Source organism: Eurosta solidaginis, chromosome 3 (genome assembly GCF_040869045.1).
Source record: "Eurosta solidaginis isolate ZX-2024a chromosome 3, ASM4086904v1, whole genome shotgun sequence".
Lineage (NCBI taxonomy): Eukaryota > Metazoa > Arthropoda > Insecta > Diptera > Tephritidae > Eurosta > Eurosta solidaginis.
The window spans coordinates 285,774,580-285,791,968 of NC_090321.1; the positions used below are offsets into that span (position 1 = coordinate 285,774,580).

The 17,389-nt window shown below is 36.7% G+C and overlaps 2 protein-coding genes across 3 annotated transcripts; both read left to right on the plus strand.

The window, feature by feature from the left end:
• Positions 1-199: 199 nt before the first annotated feature.
• LOC137245761 (anaphase-promoting complex subunit 13) lies at positions 200-5,287 on the plus strand. The gene is made up of 3 exons (XM_067776923.1): positions 200-389; positions 4,941-5,087; positions 5,148-5,287. Exons 1-3 carry the CDS (start codon positions 378-380, stop codon positions 5,229-5,231), a joined length of 243 nt encoding a protein of 80 aa, XP_067633024.1. The 5' UTR covers positions 200-377; the 3' UTR covers positions 5,232-5,287.
• On the plus strand, positions 5,277-12,158 carry fab1 (fab1 kinase). Of its 2 annotated transcripts, XM_067776922.1 has the most exons (13): positions 5,277-5,464; positions 5,528-5,765; positions 5,823-6,012; positions 6,074-6,578; positions 6,645-7,586; positions 7,643-8,316; positions 8,382-8,661; positions 8,723-10,045; positions 10,088-10,599; positions 10,687-10,849; positions 11,068-11,225; positions 11,360-11,521; positions 11,581-12,158. In XM_067776922.1, exons 1-13 carry the CDS (start codon positions 5,277-5,279, stop codon positions 11,766-11,768), a joined length of 5,523 nt encoding a protein of 1,840 aa, XP_067633023.1. In that variant the 3' UTR covers positions 11,769-12,158. The 2 variants fall into 2 exon arrangements, with proteins under 2 accessions (XP_067633023.1, XP_067633022.1); XM_067776921.1 differs by having other exon boundaries at positions 5,277-5,765; positions 10,103-10,599.
• Positions 12,159-17,389: the final 5,231 nt, after the last annotated feature.

Genomic DNA, 17,389 nt, shown 5'->3' on the forward strand with positions numbered 1-17,389 from the left:
CAAGAACCTTAAGTAAGGAACATCCAATTTGTTTGCCTCGCCTCTCATTCCATCTGAAATTGTCAAACGTGTGGTGAACAAACGGTCTCTAAACGGTTGAACAGCAGTTACGTTATGGGAGTACGTCCATTGTTTTCTCCCGCGACTTAATAAAAATGTGGCATCATCTCTCATTTGTAAGCTCTCAGCTGTTTTAAAATTGTCAAAATAAAATTAGCAATGCTAATATTTATTATTTTGTTCATTCATGTGGCATTTTTATGCAATTTTGAAACTAAATCAAAGACATTTTACAATTTGCATCGGGCCTAATATTGGACACATTCACGAAGTTGTCAAAGGGATAGAGCAGGTTCCACAACATCATTCAAAAAGTAATGGATAGCCTGGTGAGGGTTATTTTTTTGTAAATTTAGCTTTAAATTTTGCAATTAATTGATTAGTGTTCAGATTATTAATAGCTCCAAAATAGTGTAAGTGAGACTAAGACGAAATAAAAGTGCTCACCGTATAATAAGTTTTGTTTGTAGTCTCCAGGGTGCTATAGTGGAAATCTCAATCACAAGACAACAATTAGCAGATACTTGTTGCTTTGTATGTGTATTGTTATGCCACTTCATTATATATATCGTCGACCTCTTGTCCTTATTATCTTCCGGCACTGGCATTCTTTTACTGTTAATATAACACAGTGTTTAGCCTAGTTTATAATAAACCTATGATAACAAACAGATATAAAGTTATAAGCAACCTACTAATGCGTTAATATTAATTAAGTTTAATTATTTTAACATATGCCGATATACCTACATATGTTTTGCACAAAAACTATGCGATTGAGATAAAAGCGGAACGTCACTTTGTATGTTTGGAGACGAGTTAAATGTTTTGTAATATTTAATCTATAGCTATACATATTATTTTTACTAGTGAACTATAGATACACAAAAATAATAAAAATTATTCTTTGCGTGTATATAGTGTGTAGTCAATTGCACTTTGTCATTAATATATTTATTTATTTACTTTTTTATTTATTTATTTTATTTGTTAAGGTCTTTGGACTTAGATTAGATCTATGAGATCACATTTATACATTATACAGTCTTTGGATTTTGCATAATTGATTTTGATTTATAAAATGTATTTCTTTTTTACCTAATAGGTACTCCTTTACAATATTCGTAAAATAACCTCTTGAACTCTTTCATATTTTTACAATCTTTTAAGTCCCTAGGTAGTTCATTATATTCTCTTAATCCCTCAAAATATATACTCCTTTTATCAAATTCGGATTTTACAATTGGCGAATGGAAATTATTTTTGTTTCTTGTGTTATAGTTATGGACATCGTTGTTGTATTTCACATGATCATTTCGATAATTTGGCAGGTTTCCTAATTTCATATTGTGTATGAATGTATGAAAGTATAATATAACACAAGCTGTTTTACACTAAGCCAGTTCAAGCTCTTTAGTAGCTCTTGTATGGGAGTATCAAAACGTTTCTTTAGAATAAATCGCATCACCGTATTTTGTTTTTTCTGCAACTTATTTATACTTGAATCAGCTATTATAAATAGAATCGTTGGGCAATATATAAAATGAGGCTCAACGAAAGACTTATAAACCATTGTTTTATGGTATCGGTTTCCGTGCTTGCACGTCCGTATCATAAAACCTATCTTCTTTGAAACTTTTCCCTCTACATATTTAAGATGCTCATCAAAATTAAACAATCTTTCGTCTATTATAACTCCTAAGTATTTTATTTAGTTTATTCTTTCTCTTGGGATATTTGCTATTTTTAGGGTTACATTGCCATTTTGTTTTCTTAATATTAATTTTGAGCTTGTTTTGACATAGCCATTTATATACAGAGTCTATATCCGCTTGTATTTTTGATATGGCTTCAGTTTTGGATGGACAGCTTATCGTCACTAATGCATCATCTGCATATAGTCTTATTTTACAGTGACTCAGACAAGTTTTAATATCATTTATGTATATTATGAACAGAATCGCGGCTAGTACTGATCCCTGTGGTAAAGCTATTTCAACTTCTATTTCAGGAGATTCACGTTCTTAATTACAGTTTTCTGTTTCCTTCCTGTAAGGTAGCTCTTGATCCACTTTAAAGCTGTATTTCGGACGCCGATGTTATATAATTTCCTGAGCATCATATCTCAATCAATAGTTTCAAATGCTCTTTTAAGGTCAAGAAAAGCTGGGGCTGTTACTAGTTTGCAAGATATTCCTCCTTTCCACTCTGCTATCACCATGTTGAGTGCGGTTTCACAGGAGTGTTTTGATCTAAATCCTGATTGCTCGCTAATAATAATTTCATATTTATTTACATATTCTAGCAGCTGTTCTTTTACAATTTTCTCTATTATCTTTTCATCGCTAGGTAACGTGTGTATTGACCGTATTTGTTCTGGTTTTACTGTTCCTTTAACCTTTTCAACTGGTATAATTGTCAACGTTTTCCAGCATGCTGGAAAAACACCACCATTAAAGCTTTCATTAACTATGCTAGTATAATAGTATTATCCTAAGTATACCATACTATCTTTGAAGATACCTTCTGTTAATAATTTTTTCCACCATATTTATTTTGTAATGTTGCCGCAAGTACGCAAGAACTGATCCGCATTTACATTTTTAAGTTCAAATAAATTTCTATTTATGTCCACCTCAGCTTCAACTGGCATAATGGTTTCAATACTACTACGTATTATTCTTATACTTTCAACAAGAAACTGATTTACTTGCCTTGCAATTTCATAATCTTCCTCAACATAAGTATTGTTTATAAAAACTTATTTTATTTGAGAATTCTCGTTGTTCATATTTACAGCATTTTTTAGACATTTCCACATCAGCCTTTGGTTGTTACTGTTGATTGTGATTTTATTCTCCACGTAATTCTTCTTTTTAATCTTGATTACTGTTGTTGTTGTTGTTGTTGTAGCGATAAGGTTGCTCCCCGAAGGTTTTGGGAGTGTTATCGATGTGATGCTCCTTTGCCGGATACAGATCCGGTACGCTCCGGTACCACAGCACCATTAAGGTGCTAGCCCCATCTCAGGAACGATTTATGTGGCCACATTAAACCTTCAGGCCATCCCATCCCTCCCCACCCCCAAGTTCCATTAGGAGCTTGGGGTCGCCAGAGCCTCGTCTGTTAGTGAAACAGGATTCGCCGCGGATAGGTGAGGTTGACAATTGGGTTTGGAAAAGCTATATATTGCGCTGACAACCTGAAGGGTTGCGCTACACAGCCCCTTGAATCTGGTATTTTAGTCGCCTCTTACGACAGGCATACCTACCGCGGGTATTTTCTGACCCCCCAACCCGCTGGGGGAAAGCTCTAAATTGTTCTAATGAAATCTAATGTGTAGCTCAAAAGCTTGATTACTGTTGTTGTTGTTGTAGCAGTGCTTCGCCCCACCTAACAGACGCGACCGATCACAAACTGTCATCAATATCCTCTAACGGGAGTCCAAGGAAACTTGCTGTTTCAACAGGGGTGGACCATAGGGAAAGGGGTGTTAGAGGCGTTGGTTCCACATTACAATTAAAGAGATGGTTGGTGTCATGTGGGGACACATTGCAAGCGGGGTATACATTTTGTATGTCGGGGTTGATTCTGGATAGGTAAGAGTTTAACCTGTTACAGTATCCAGAACGAAGTTGAGCCAGAGTGACACGCGTTTCCCTGGGGAGTATGCGTTCCTCTTCCGCAAGTTTTGGATACTTTACTTTGAGTACTGGGTTCACCGGGCAATTCCCGGCATAAAGGTCCGACGCCTGTTTGTGGAGTTCACCAAGGACCTGCTTATGTTTTTTCGCTTCATACGGCTGTGTTCTCAGATGCCGTATTTCCTCAAAATGCTTACGGAGATGACTCCTTAAGCCCCTAGGCGGTGCTGGCTCGTCAATCAGATGTCTGTTGGGATGCCCAGGTTTCTGGGTATTCAACAGGAACTGTTTGGTCAGCATCTCGTTTCTTTCCCTGATGGGGAGTATTCTCGCCTCATTATGTAGATGGTGTTCTGGGGACATAAGAAGACAGCCCGTGGCAATTCTGAGAGCAGTATTTTGGCAGGCCTGTAGCTTCTTCCAGTGGGTAATTTTTAGGCTTGGCGACCATATGGGTGACGCGTAGCACGTAATCGGCTGGCTAATTGCTTTGTATGTAGTCATGAGCGTTTCTTTATCTTTTCCCCAGGTACTGCCAGCAAGGGATTTGAGGATTTTGTTACGGCTCTGAATTCTCGGAACAATTGCGGCTGCGTGCTCACCAAAATGTAGATCCTGATCAAACGTCACACCCAAGATTTTGGGGTGTAGGACAGTCGGTAGCGTAGAGCCATCGACGTGGATGTTCAAAATGGTCGACATTTGGGACGTCCATGTTGTAAATAAGGTCGCGGAAGATTTAGTCGGTGATAATGCCAGGTTTCGCGAGGCGAAAAAACTGGAGAGATCAGGGAGGTAGCCGTTTATTTTATTGCATAGCTCATCGATCTGTGGGCCTGGGCCTGTGGCCATTACTGTGCAGTTGATTACTCTTTTGTAGTGTCGTTTTATATCATTGTAATTCTCCCATGAGTTTGATATCTTTGCCAACTTGTAAAGTTCATATTTTTGCTTGTTCAGTTCTGTAAGTTCACGATCGTACCACTTATTCATTATTTTGATTTGAACTTGCTTTTCAAATATTATCGTATCCATTACGTCTTCCAAAACGTTATTTGTGACTATGACTTTCTCATCGATGTCACAGTTTGTAAGTTCGGCCAGATTATAATTCCTAAGGTGATTTAATAAATGTTTCCCCGTATAGTTGTCCCATCATAATATATAAATAATTTCCCAACATGGTTTGAGGTACATTCATGAGTACTCACAACCACATAATATTGCTAATTTCAGCCTCTCCCCGAAGGTCGCTTGTTGGACATTGTAGATAATAAGTGGCGTGAAGAAATATTGCCTTTCGATCAGATACTTGTACCAGCCGATAAATTGCCAGATCCTGAAGCCGATGGCGGTGACTCACATTTAACACTCAGCGAACAGGTAAATTATAAAACCGTTATAAACAATACATTTTTTGTACATATTTGAATTCCTTTTCAGGAACAAAAATGGAGTGATTTGGCTTTAAGCTCTTTGGCACCTGAATCCGCCTTGAGTGACCAACTCAATGTGTCTACGGTTTAAATTATAATATATTAAAAAGAAAATAGAAAATATTTCGGCTTCAATATGAATCAACATTTACATTCACCAACCAAGCTTACAGAATTCGCTAGAGATTTTGAAGACGAAGAACCCGACTCATTAATTGGGCGTTTCGTTAGCAAAATTCAAAATGTCTACAATCAAAGTTATAACTCAGTCAATGAAGTAACAAATCCTGCCACTGATGGCAGCGCATCTTCACAAGTTTCCAAGTCGGTATTCTATACTGAACACAAAATTGGTAATAACTCCAGCACTAACATTTCACTTAACAGCTCTAATTCCAGCGTAAATATTTCAACAACAAAGACACAATCGCCTAACTCGTTCCATGCTCTTTCAAATAAAGATGGCTATATTAGCTCTACAGGAAATACAAGCAACAGTGCTGCAGAGGAGTCCAATAGTGAAGCCGCTGAACGCATTCAGGATTTACCAGTGGAAGCTAGTGAAGGGCGTACTATGGTAAATGTCCTCAAACGGATGAGTAATTTAATGGCCTCAAAAAATAGTGTAAGTAAAGCCCTTGCAAAAAAGAGTATTTTTAACTACATATTTATTTATTAATAGGATCTACGAAACTACAAAGACACCGATCTACATCGGTTTTGGATGCCTGATTCGAAAGCTAAAGAGTGCTATGATTGTACACAAAAGTTTTCCACATTTCGGCGTAAGCACCACTGTCGACTTTGTGGGCAAATTTTTTGTTCGAAATGCTGCAATCAAGTTGTACCTGGTAAAATAATTATGTGTTCAGGTATGTTTAAGCTTTTGTGAATAATTTATGGTAAACTGATATAAATAGCTTTCTTACACAGGAGATTTGAAAGTTTGCAACTATTGCTCTAAAATAGTGCTTAGCTATTTGAAATCTCCAAACATAGCGGTAGATTTGCATGCAGATCTACAAGCTTTGCAACAAGATCTAACACAAAAACTCGAAGAAAAAAACGAAACTAGTAAAGCGATGCCTTTGTCGGTACATACCAACTTAACAAGGAAAGTTTCAGTTGGCTATCAAGAAGAACGGTTTGCTTCACATTCAGGTAGCAGCTTGTCAGTTGATGATCGAAAGAATATACTGCAACAGTCCAATTCTCTGATAACACTACGCGAGGAAATGCAAGATCAACTACCAACTCAGAACTGTGGTACAAATCTAATGGAATATTTAATAACACATAATAAATCGGCTAACAAGGTACAAGCACACGCAATATTAAATGCAATGTTGGCTGCTGGCTTTCTACAACCAATAGTACCCGACTCCGATCAAATTGAATTCTACGAAAATCTACATTATAAATTTATAGAGTTGCATAAGTAAGTTTAAAATATGCTATTGCAGTTGAATTATTTCTTAATTAAAATTTATATTTTTAATAAAAGCCAAACATATACTGCCGCACAGTTTAAGGAAAATATTGTGCTGCCTGAGGCTTCTAGTCCACAAATTGATAACAGCAATGAACCACAACCGCCTAAATCCTTAGATGTTTCCCTTAGTTTTCATTCCATGCAAGATATGGAATTAGAATATTCAATGCGTTCTACAACAGCCACAACGAAGCTTTTGGAGTCGTACTGTGATTATGAAGAACAATTGTTAACACAAATGCTACGCACCTTCCACTTAGATTTGCGTTGGTCGAAGGTTTTAATGTCATTATGTTGTCGCGCAGCCAATCATTTTAAACCGGAATACTGTACCAATGACTTAATGGATATACGTAATTATGTTAATATCAAGAAAATACCGGGTGGTAAGCGCCAGGAATGCACGATTGTTGGTGGAATTGTTTTCTCGAAAAATGTTGCCCACAAGGATATGGCAACTCGGGTTGAACATCCACATATTCTTCTATTACAATGTCCTATAGTATATGAGCGTATTGAAGGAAAGTTTGTTAGTATTTCAACAGTTTTGCTTCAAGAAAAAGAATATTTACGACGTGTTTGTGATCGCATTATGAACTTTAAGCCCAATGTAGTATTAGTACATAAGAATGTTGCGGGCGTAGCGCAGGATATGTTACGCTCGCAAGGCATAACATTGGTATTAGACGTAAAGCTTTCAGTAATGGAACGAATATCGCGCACGCTTCAGTGTGACATTGTCACATCAATAGAATCGAATATTGCATGTCCCCTGCTTGGCACTTGTGAAGCTTTCTATATACGCAATTTTAGTGATGGCAACGGCGGTAACAAAACGCTTATGTTTTTCGAAAAACTTAACAATCCACGTGGTTTTACTTGCTTATTAAGAGGGGGTCCTAATAAAGAGTTGGCGAAGGTGAAGAAGGTTGCCTCATTTTTGGTATATGCACGGTAAGTGCTATACATCTATTATACATTTCTTATGTAATGTTGTTTTTCAATTGCAGCTATAACTGGCGTTTGGAAATGGCTTTTCTTTTGGATGAGTTTGCAGAGCCGCTAGTTCCCAAACCACCTATTTTCAATTCAAAAGAGCCTAGCCCAGATGATTTGCCTTCAGATGATGAAGAATCAATATTAACATCGACATGCACCCAATCCAAACCAGTAACTGAGCGCAAGGCCGAAGAAAAGGCAAATTTTCAACGTAAAGAAATAGTTTCAGTATCTGAGAATGTTGCTGACTTTACAGACCCATTACGCTCTGCAGATACCACAATAAATAAAATCTCTGTAGTTCGGCCTGTTGAAAAATTATGCGTTGAAATGCGTTATGATAATCGCTTTCGTACAGCTCTCAGTTCCACTTTACTCTCTGTCAGTCCATTTCTCAGTTTTCCTTTGCCATATTTAGAAACCGAACAAGGACGCAAATGTGCTTTACGCCAACACTTTCCAGCAGAATTGTATTATTCGAAATCCTGGTCAAATGTAAATAGTAATCAGCACTTAGAACGCCTAGACAGCTTGGAGCAATTAAATACCGGCAATGAAACGCAGTTAATAACCCCACATCCTTTTTTGAAACTAAAAATTACTACACCATGTGAAAATCGCGATATACAAACGCTTTTGGCTGAATTCCGTGCCTACGGCGGTCGATATCCCAAGAAAAAGAAAAGTAATTAAATTCGTAAATTTTATACTGTTGTGTTATTTTATAATAATTTGTTGTTTGTTGTTAAGTGTTGAAAGTACGGAATCAGGTTGCGCAAAAGGTGGCTGAGGAGCATATATACAAAGATGCACTCGATTTAGAGAACCATCAAAGATTGCCAGTATTATTCTGCAGTTTCTATTTTAACCCGAAATCAGCATCTTCCTTTTGCGCACCCCCTACCTTGTTGGATATGAAGTTTTATGGTCAACACGATATTATGCTTGGACAATTCTTGCAGCGTTATTGTTGTCGTTTGAATTCCATGTGTGGGCTTTGTAATTTGCCAATGCTGGGACATGTGCGCCGGTTAGTTGTTTAATGGTTCTAATTTTTTTTATATAGGGTACTAATTTTTTTATTTTTAAAGCTATGTACATTCAATGGGTTGTGTTCAAGTTTTTCTTAGTGAGGATAATATAAAAACCGATCCGAATCGGATTTTTTTTACGGCCTGGTGTACTATCTGTAATGAGATGACGCCGAGTGTACCGCTTTCCGAAAGCACTAAATGTCTCTCCTTTGCAAAGTATCTAGAACTCCGTTTCCATGGCCATGCTTATAAAAAACGTCTTGTTATTGGAAATAACTCACCTGCTGCTACGCCAAATACAACTGAATTCAACCAATGTCAGCACTCATTACATCGTGATTATGTGCACTATTTCACTTATCGCGGAGTGGGTGCCAAATTTCAGTATACGCCCATCGAAGTATGGGATATTGGTTTGCCAACTTTAGTATTGGAATTAGAATCACCAAAAGTATTAGATCATTTTAAGTACATGGAAGAGATAAAAAGTTTTTCCATGAAAGGGCATGACGTTTATACGCGTATTCATGAGCGTATTGCTGATCTCGCTACCGAAGATGATACTTTAGCAATAGTGGTCAATCTTAAAACAGCACTTAGCAAGGATCAATTTATTTTCAAACAACATATAGAAATAGTACAGACATTACTAACAGATCCGAAAGCAAGCGTATACGATGTGAACGATGCTCTCCTTATGTCGAAACGTGTACTTGCCGAAAGCATTGATTTATGGGGACCGCGTGTTCATGATATAGCGAATGCGCAGAAGGCGGCAGCGAAACAACAACAACTACCACAACCTTCCCAGACTCACGCAGATTCGGGAACAATTTGCAAAGAAGATTTGCGTTCTGAATATTCTGATTCGTCACCCATAGTCTCAGAGCACACTCGTATTCAAGGCACACCCACATTGCATGATGATACACATACGAACGTAGATGATAACGTTATTGAATCCGAAACTGAATCAACAAGTAATATACATCTGTCGGTAGAAAAGAAGTCATCAGTGGAGCAATTACTCAACGCCTCGACAAGTACAGACAAAAAGTCTATCAAGAAAATACTTACTCAGCTTTTGCCATCTGCGGGCCCAACGAATTTGTTGCAGTCACCTTTTTCACCTCAAGAACATTATACACTTCCGATGGGAGCATTCCCTATACTCGTGCATGATCAGGATTTGAGTTCACTACTTGCGTACTGTCTAACATCAAATGATTATCAACGGGCGTTGGCTGAACTAGTCGGTAATTATAGCGCTCCTATAGGTACGACAGGACAGGCGCCTAGTAACGATGCTGTAAATAATCCTGCTGCTACTAATAACCACAGCAACCAAAGTCCAAATTTTAAACGGAAAGCACAGGAAAAGTGAGTATAGTATTTATGCAATGATGCAGTAAAATTGTTTAGAAATTATAATTTCAGCTCTCACGAATGCGACGAAAGCGACAAAAAGGAGAATCAAAATAATAATCACAATCACATGGATGATGAGCGTAATAAATCAAAAGCAAACACTTCACACATTGATTTAACATTCCATGATAATGGCACACAATTTACATGTAAAATATTATTTGCAAAAGAATTTGATTTGATGCGTGCGAAAACATTGAAACCACCAAAAATTGGGAAATCGTTATATAAAGAGCTTGAACAGAGCAAGAAACGAGAAGAATTAAAGGTATCACAAAGTCGTAGCGGTCCTGAGATGGAGCTGGTGCGTAAAAAAAGTGATACAGACGTCTCGGTGGTGCAACCAGATACAAACATTGCCAATGCATATAGACGATGTGACGAGGGAACGTCGCTACAATCGGAAATGGAAAAATGTCGCAATTATCTGGCACGCTCCCTTTGCAGCAGTGTTCAGTGGGAGGCAAGGGGCGGAAAGTCTGGATCGAGGTTCTGTAAAACGTTAGGTATGAAGCATGTCCCTGCTATAATAGCAATTTTTTTTTTATGATGCACTAAAGAGAACAGAGTTAGAATGATCTTTTTCCTTATAGATGATCGATTTGTTTTAAAAGAGATGACCAAGAGCGACATCAACATATTTGAGAATTTCGCCCCAAATTATTTTGAATACATCAGTAAATGCCAGCAAAACAATCAACCAACTTTACTGGCAAAAATTTTCGGTGTTTTTAAAGTGATGATTAAAAAGAAAGAGTAAGTAAAGTCACGGCCTGCAATGCCAAAGTTCAAGTAACATCAAACAATAAAATTCTTCCGAATGGATTTCTGCTATGTTAAAGTTTCTCAGTAAAAATTTAACTGCTCCGAGCACATTATCGAGGTCATAACATCACTTAAAAAATTGTTATATTCCCCCTCAAAGTCAAACTTGAATGCTACTCATTTATTTTCTTTTTATTTTCGTAATCCAGCTCATTTGTGGAAAAATCGCTTTTAGTTATGGAGAATCTCTTTTTCGATTGTCATATAAAGAATAAATTTGACTTGAAGGGCTCTGAACGCAATCGTCTAGTAAATCCAACGGATCAACATGGTGAAATCGTTTTGCTTGATGAAAATTTAGTGCAAAGTACGTTAACAAAGCAATTTTTATGAACAATTTGTAATATCTAAAACAATTTTTGCATACAACAATTTTATTTATACTATTTACTATTTTAATAATAGTCTAAAAATAACACATTTTACTTGGTTTACTTGCAGTGTCTTGGTCTAAGCCGTTATATATTTTATCGCATAGCAAATCAGTACTAAAAGATGCTATCAATCGCGATTCTAACTTTTTAGAAAAAAATCAAGTAATGGATTATTCGCTGCTTGTTGGCTTGGATAACAAAAACAGTGTGCTCGTATTGGGCATTATTGGTAAATGCGAATATGTCATAAATGTGATATTTTTAATCATCAATTTATTTATTTTACAGATTATATTCGCACATTTACGTTCGATAAAAAGGTTGAATCATTTGTTAAACAAACCGGTCTTTTGGGTGGTATGGGCAAATTACCAACTGTTATTTCTCCTGAACGTTATAAGCAACGATTTATTGATGCAATGGATCGTTATTTTTATACGGTACCCGATCGTTGGGAAGGTTTATCGAAAGCTTAATTGTTAATATCGCATAAGTAATGGAGAGCGAATATCTTAGAATCCGCAAGGCATTTTAACGCATCATCCGTTTAATTTAGCTTACTACTTTACATACATTCGAACTAAAAAAATCACAAACCTATCTAAGATATGGTGATTAATTTGCAAAAAGCTTATATGCACCCAAGTACCTACATATGTATGTACATTAGGGTGGTCCTTATAAATAAAATGATTTTGTTTTTTTTTAATCTAACCCCTTTATATGTTAATACCTAGATCAAAAATATCATATATAAATTTCGGTCCTGTTTGATGACGGCTAAGGGGTTTCGAACAGGGCTCAAATGTTCTGTAAATACTCAAAAAATTTAAAATAAATTTTTTGATTTCTTATGCTTAAATCGATAGTTGTGGAGGGCCACACCAAAATGAAACATTAACATCATAAGTAGTTTCTAGCAAAGTTTATTTTACCATTGATACCAAATGAAAGTTGCTTTCTGATATAGAGAAAGTTTTCTTTAATAAGCATCAGACGAAGGGGACACTTGTGTTTTAAATTAATATGTCCCTTTAGCCATTATAAGCTATTAAAAAATGTAAATGTTACGTTTGGTGCGACCAGTATGTAAATATGTCGTTTTGATATGAATCTATATATATATAAAAATGAATTGCTGTTCGTTAGTCTCGCTAAAACTCGAGAACGGCTGAACGGATTTATCTTATCTTGGTCTTGAATTATTCGTGGAGGTCTAGGGAAGGTTTAAAAGGTGAGAAAAATTCGAATACTTGCCGGGAAAATACTCAAAACAGCATATTTCTATTTCCCATACAATCTAATATATAAAATTCTTCTGTGTTAGAGGCTTAACTCCTCCGAAACGGCTAAACCGATTCTCATGAAATTTTGTGAGCATATTGGGTAGGTCAGAGAATCGGCCAAAGTCTACCTTTTTTTACCTGCGTGCCTAGGGTCTTGAGATCAAAACGTGGACCCGGGTACCCCTAGAATGTGTTTATACAATATGGATATCAAACGAAAGCTGTTGATGAGTGATATAGTACAGGATAATTTTCATACCCATGGGTGACTAGGGTCTAGATATATAGGCCAAAACGGGGACCCGGGTACCCCTAGAATGTGTTAATACAATATGGATATCAAATGACAGCTGTTAATGAGTGCTATTGTACAGGATAATTTTCATACAACTGGGAGACTAGGGTCTCGAGATATAGCCCAAAACGTGGACCCGGTTACCCCTAGAATGTGTTTATACAATATGGATATCAAATGAAAGCTGTTGATGAGTGCTATAGTACAGGATAATTTTCATACAACTGGGAGGCTAGGGTCTCGAGATATGGTCCAAAACGTGGACCCGGGTACCCTTAGAATGTGTTTATACAATATGGATATCAAATGAAAGTTGTTGATGAGTGCCAATTGGGTTGCGGAAGCTTTGAAGCTATAAAGCCTTGTATTGAGCTTATCAACCCCTTGAATCCCAAAAAAAATGGTCAAGTCAGAAAGCGGAATGAGGGAACAAATGAAAACAAAGTTAATGGTAAGAAAAGAGAGGAAATTAAAAAAGAAAAGGAAAGGAAAGAGAAGTAAGAATAAAAAAAGAAAAAAGAAAGAGAAAGGAGAGGAAAGGAAAATAAAGGAAGGGAAAGGAAAGAAAGAGAAATGAAAGGTAAGGAAATGAAAGATAAGGAAATGAAAGAAAAGGTGAGGAAATGAAAAGAAGTATGAAAGGAAAAGAAAGGAAAGGAAAAAGAAGGCAAGACAGGGAAAGGAAAGAAAAGGAAGAGAAATAAAGAAAAAGGAAAGATTATGGGGCATTATTGTTGTATGCTGTATACTTAGTAACCACTGTAGTGGTTGAATTTTAATCACTGTACGAACTCTAGTATATATAATTTTGATAAATATTGATACATACATACATATATGCTACTATCACACTAAACACTTAAACAATATCGCAAGCAACATGCCCATTATATTATTACATAAATAAATTCACAAAAAGCTGACATTTCATTCCTTTGTGGTATTTTTTTTTTGTCATTGTACAATATCAAATGCTTTTACAGGACAATTAACAAATTCAGCTACTTCCGCTTACGAATTGCCGACGCATAGCCTTGACCTAGTAAAATAGGTCAACCAAGTTAGTTGACATACATTCACCCCAAAAATAAAGAAGCCACCGCAGAATTCATATGCAAATTTTTTTTAGTGGAATACAACGTTTGAGTGGGTATTAAAAAAGTACGTTAAAGCGTTGCTAAGATTGCGTGTTGAAGCTCATAACTTGTTCGCTTAGGGCATAAGATATTTGTATGTAGTTGAAGGGTTGTAGCATTGGAAATAATAGTGATTGTATGAATGTATGTAGTATCTACATTAGGCCGGGTCGATTTGTGGGGAGGCAAAAAAATGGCACATTGCTCTGTGAAAATCATATTCTAGGGATCCCCCCTTTGGGTCGTAGGGGCAAATTTTGAAAAATCCCACTTTGAAATGCCTATGTTTTTTCTTTTTGGAGTTTATTTTTCTCTTTAGAAATTTATTTAGTCAGAACATATGTAAATGAAAAAATGAATTTAACTTAGTAATAGAAAAGAAATTAAAAAAAATTATTAGAAATTAGCGTTTTTACAACCCCCTTTTAAAACCAAGGCATCAATGTGATGCATTTGCATGTCGTAAACATAGATTTGTTGATTTTTTATTCAACCGTTTTAAAAAATGAAGTTATCACTGTGACACAATTTCAGATCGTAAAATTGCTTGTGTTGTTTTTTTTTAAGCCACCACAGACACAGCAGGTAGAATTGAAATTGCCCCTACCCAAAAGTTCGACCCAAAGAGGGGGGGGGCATCAGAATTCGTTTTAGAGGTATGGTTCCTTCGGCAGAGTTTCTTATTTTGATCTAGAATACGATTTTCACAGAGCAATGAGCGATTTTTAAATCGACCCGCCCTAATGTACATATAAGTTATATTTCGTGAACTATTTATATACTTAAGTACATTGCTGGTTTTTCTATTTAAAAAAAAATGTACAGGCATTTTGGATATTCTAAATCTGCCATGATGAGCTGTAAGAGCTCTATGCAAATATAAACATAGTGGAGTGAACAAAATCCCAAAGGCTTCGCTGGCTATGTCATGTTACGCGAATTAATGCCTAGAAAGTACTCTTCTCGACACCTGTATTTGGAAACAAAGGAAGGGAGAGACCCCACTTACTGGGAGGGGAAGGGCAATAAAGAAGGAGTTGACTTCCCCCAACGGGTTAGGGGGTTAGAATATACCCCCGGTAGGTATGCCTGTCGTAAGAGGCGACTAAAATACCAGATTCAAGGGGTTTGTGTAGCGCAGCCTTTTCAGGTTGCCAGCGCAATACATAGCTTCTCCAAACCCAATTGTCAACCTCACCTACCCGTGGCGAATCCTGTTTCATTAACTCTAACTCTGTCTAAGGCTCTGACGACCCCGAACTACTCACGGATCTAGGGGGTGGGAGGGCGGTATGGCCTAGAAGGTCGCATGTGGTCATAACAAATCGTTCCCGAGATGGTCGGGCTTTGCACCGGAACGTACCGCATCTGCATCTGGCAAAGGATCATCAACTCGATAACACTCCCCAAGGCCTTCGGGGAGTGTCCTTATCGCTACACCAACAACAACAACAACTTCTCTTGGTTCTCATTAAACAGATATAACTAGCCTCACTTAATGTCGAAATGACTTATGCTTTTGTAATATGCTGCATATCCCGCAAATCCCAGGATTATTGGAAAGAAGTTTCACGATTTTCGGGGCATAAAAATACCGGAACTATGGGCTCTCGGGAATGAATTCCCCAGTAATAACGATCCTTCCGTTGCATGAAACTCATTTTAAAATAATTTTCTAATATTGCTACATTACACTTCAATACGTGCATATCTTTACATACATACATACATATGTATGTATTGACTAAGATGTTGACATATGCAATATACATACATACATTTGTTAAGTATTTTTGAATTCTTTTTGACTTTTTGTAACAGCCATCAATAAATTGCGCGATTGCATGTTATGGTTTTCCGAAGTCGATAGTTCGTTTAATATTACAATGTGGGCGATTCCTGGAACTCGACTCTTGAAAGTTATTGTCTTATTTCCAGCACAGTGTCACGGTTTGGCAACAAATACATATATCTGACAACTCTAGACGGTCCACAAGATGGTTCAGGGATTGCAAATAATTCTTATTTGTCCACAACTCCAAAAAAAACTCACATAATAAAAGTTACTCATACGTAAAAGCTCTATTTTAAAGATTGGTATATGTACGGGTATTAGGAATGTGAAAGTGAGTTTTCCGTAATCGGGCTCGGAGCTTATAAGTTTGCTTTATCGGAATCTGAACCAAAATCGGAGCTGTCAGCTGTGTACAAGAAAAACATCCCTTCAAAAAACGCGAGTACTCTATAAATAATGTAAGGAATACTCCTTTGGGAGTATAGGACTGCTCCAAATCTAATCTGTATTCATACAAAAAATGTGCTCCAATTAACATTGCGATGTCCTAGGAGAGGAGTAGGTGGTCCCATTCTCGCTTTGTTTGTGAGTATTCCATAGAGTACATACGTGAGAGTACTTTCCAAAGTACTTTCACTATAGTACTCCATGGAGCACCCACAGAGGATCATATGCCAAAGTACTAAAAAGGAATTGTGTCGGAAAGAATTATAGAAGCGAATTTAATTTAAAATGAAAGTAAATGAAGAGGGGCAATACAACTTTTATATTTTATACTACGAATATTCTTATGTTATTTAGCATTTGCGTGAATAAAGAAATTAATATAATATGTATACATAAAACCAGTGCGCTGTTGCATTTTATCAGAGTTGCCAAAGTAAAATTTTATTATTAGTTATTTGCATGCAATATTTTACTTTTGGCAACTCTGTTCGATCGTCATCGTGTCGTAATCACTGTCATTAAAAAACGAGCAATGATCGGCTGATGGTGGTCCGCAAACGCATTGCAAAGGAGTATTGTTAGAGTACTCCAACATGAAGAAAATGGAACACGTAATCCAACAATTTTTGCAGGGATGTCTAGTATTAGAAGCATTAATCGGTTATTAAATATTTACATACGAGTACATCTTTCCCTTCTTTACTGATCGATCTTGAATTTTAAAAATATGCTATGGCTAATAATACTACATTAAATTCTTCTTTTAGTTTAAAGCGATGCGATTTTTCGAACCTGAACAATCTCTTCCTGAATATTGATTGGGACAACTTGTTTCGTTTTGATACCTTTAAATCTACAATACAAAGTTACTTGGCACACCGCGGCCCTGTGGAAACTTTGGAATTCGAAAAATAAATTTATCTAGATAATAAAAAAACAATGTTGCCTTACAAAGAAGCCTACCTCAAATGTGTGCCCCAAGGTAGTATCCTTGGCCCGCTTTTCTTTATTCTCTTTATCAATGATGTAAGTGCTTGTTTCAAGCAATGCAATTAATTATCTCCTTTACGCTGATGATTTGAAATTCAGAATCAAGAACGAGTCTGATACTCTCATACTACAATCTGAGTTAAATAAT

What these genes read in the sequence shown, in the direction of transcription:
- LOC137245761 (XM_067776923.1), top strand. An exon ending in ATTTAACACTCAGCGAACAG is followed by an intron (nt 5,088 to 5,147) that starts GTAAATTATAAA and finishes ATTCCTTTTCAG; the next exon opens with GAACAAAAATGGAGTGATTT.
- fab1 (XM_067776921.1), top strand. Translation starts at nt 5,277, where the DNA reads ATGAATCAACATTTACATTCACCAACCAAGCTTACAGAATTCGCTAGA. An exon ending in TAAAATAATTATGTGTTCAG is followed by an intron (nt 6,013 to 6,073) that starts GTATGTTTAAGC and finishes TTTCTTACACAG; the next exon opens with GAGATTTGAAAGTTTGCAAC. An exon ending in ATGCTGGGACATGTGCGCCG is followed by an intron (nt 8,662 to 8,722) that starts GTTAGTTGTTTA and finishes TTATTTTTAAAG; the next exon opens with CTATGTACATTCAATGGGTT.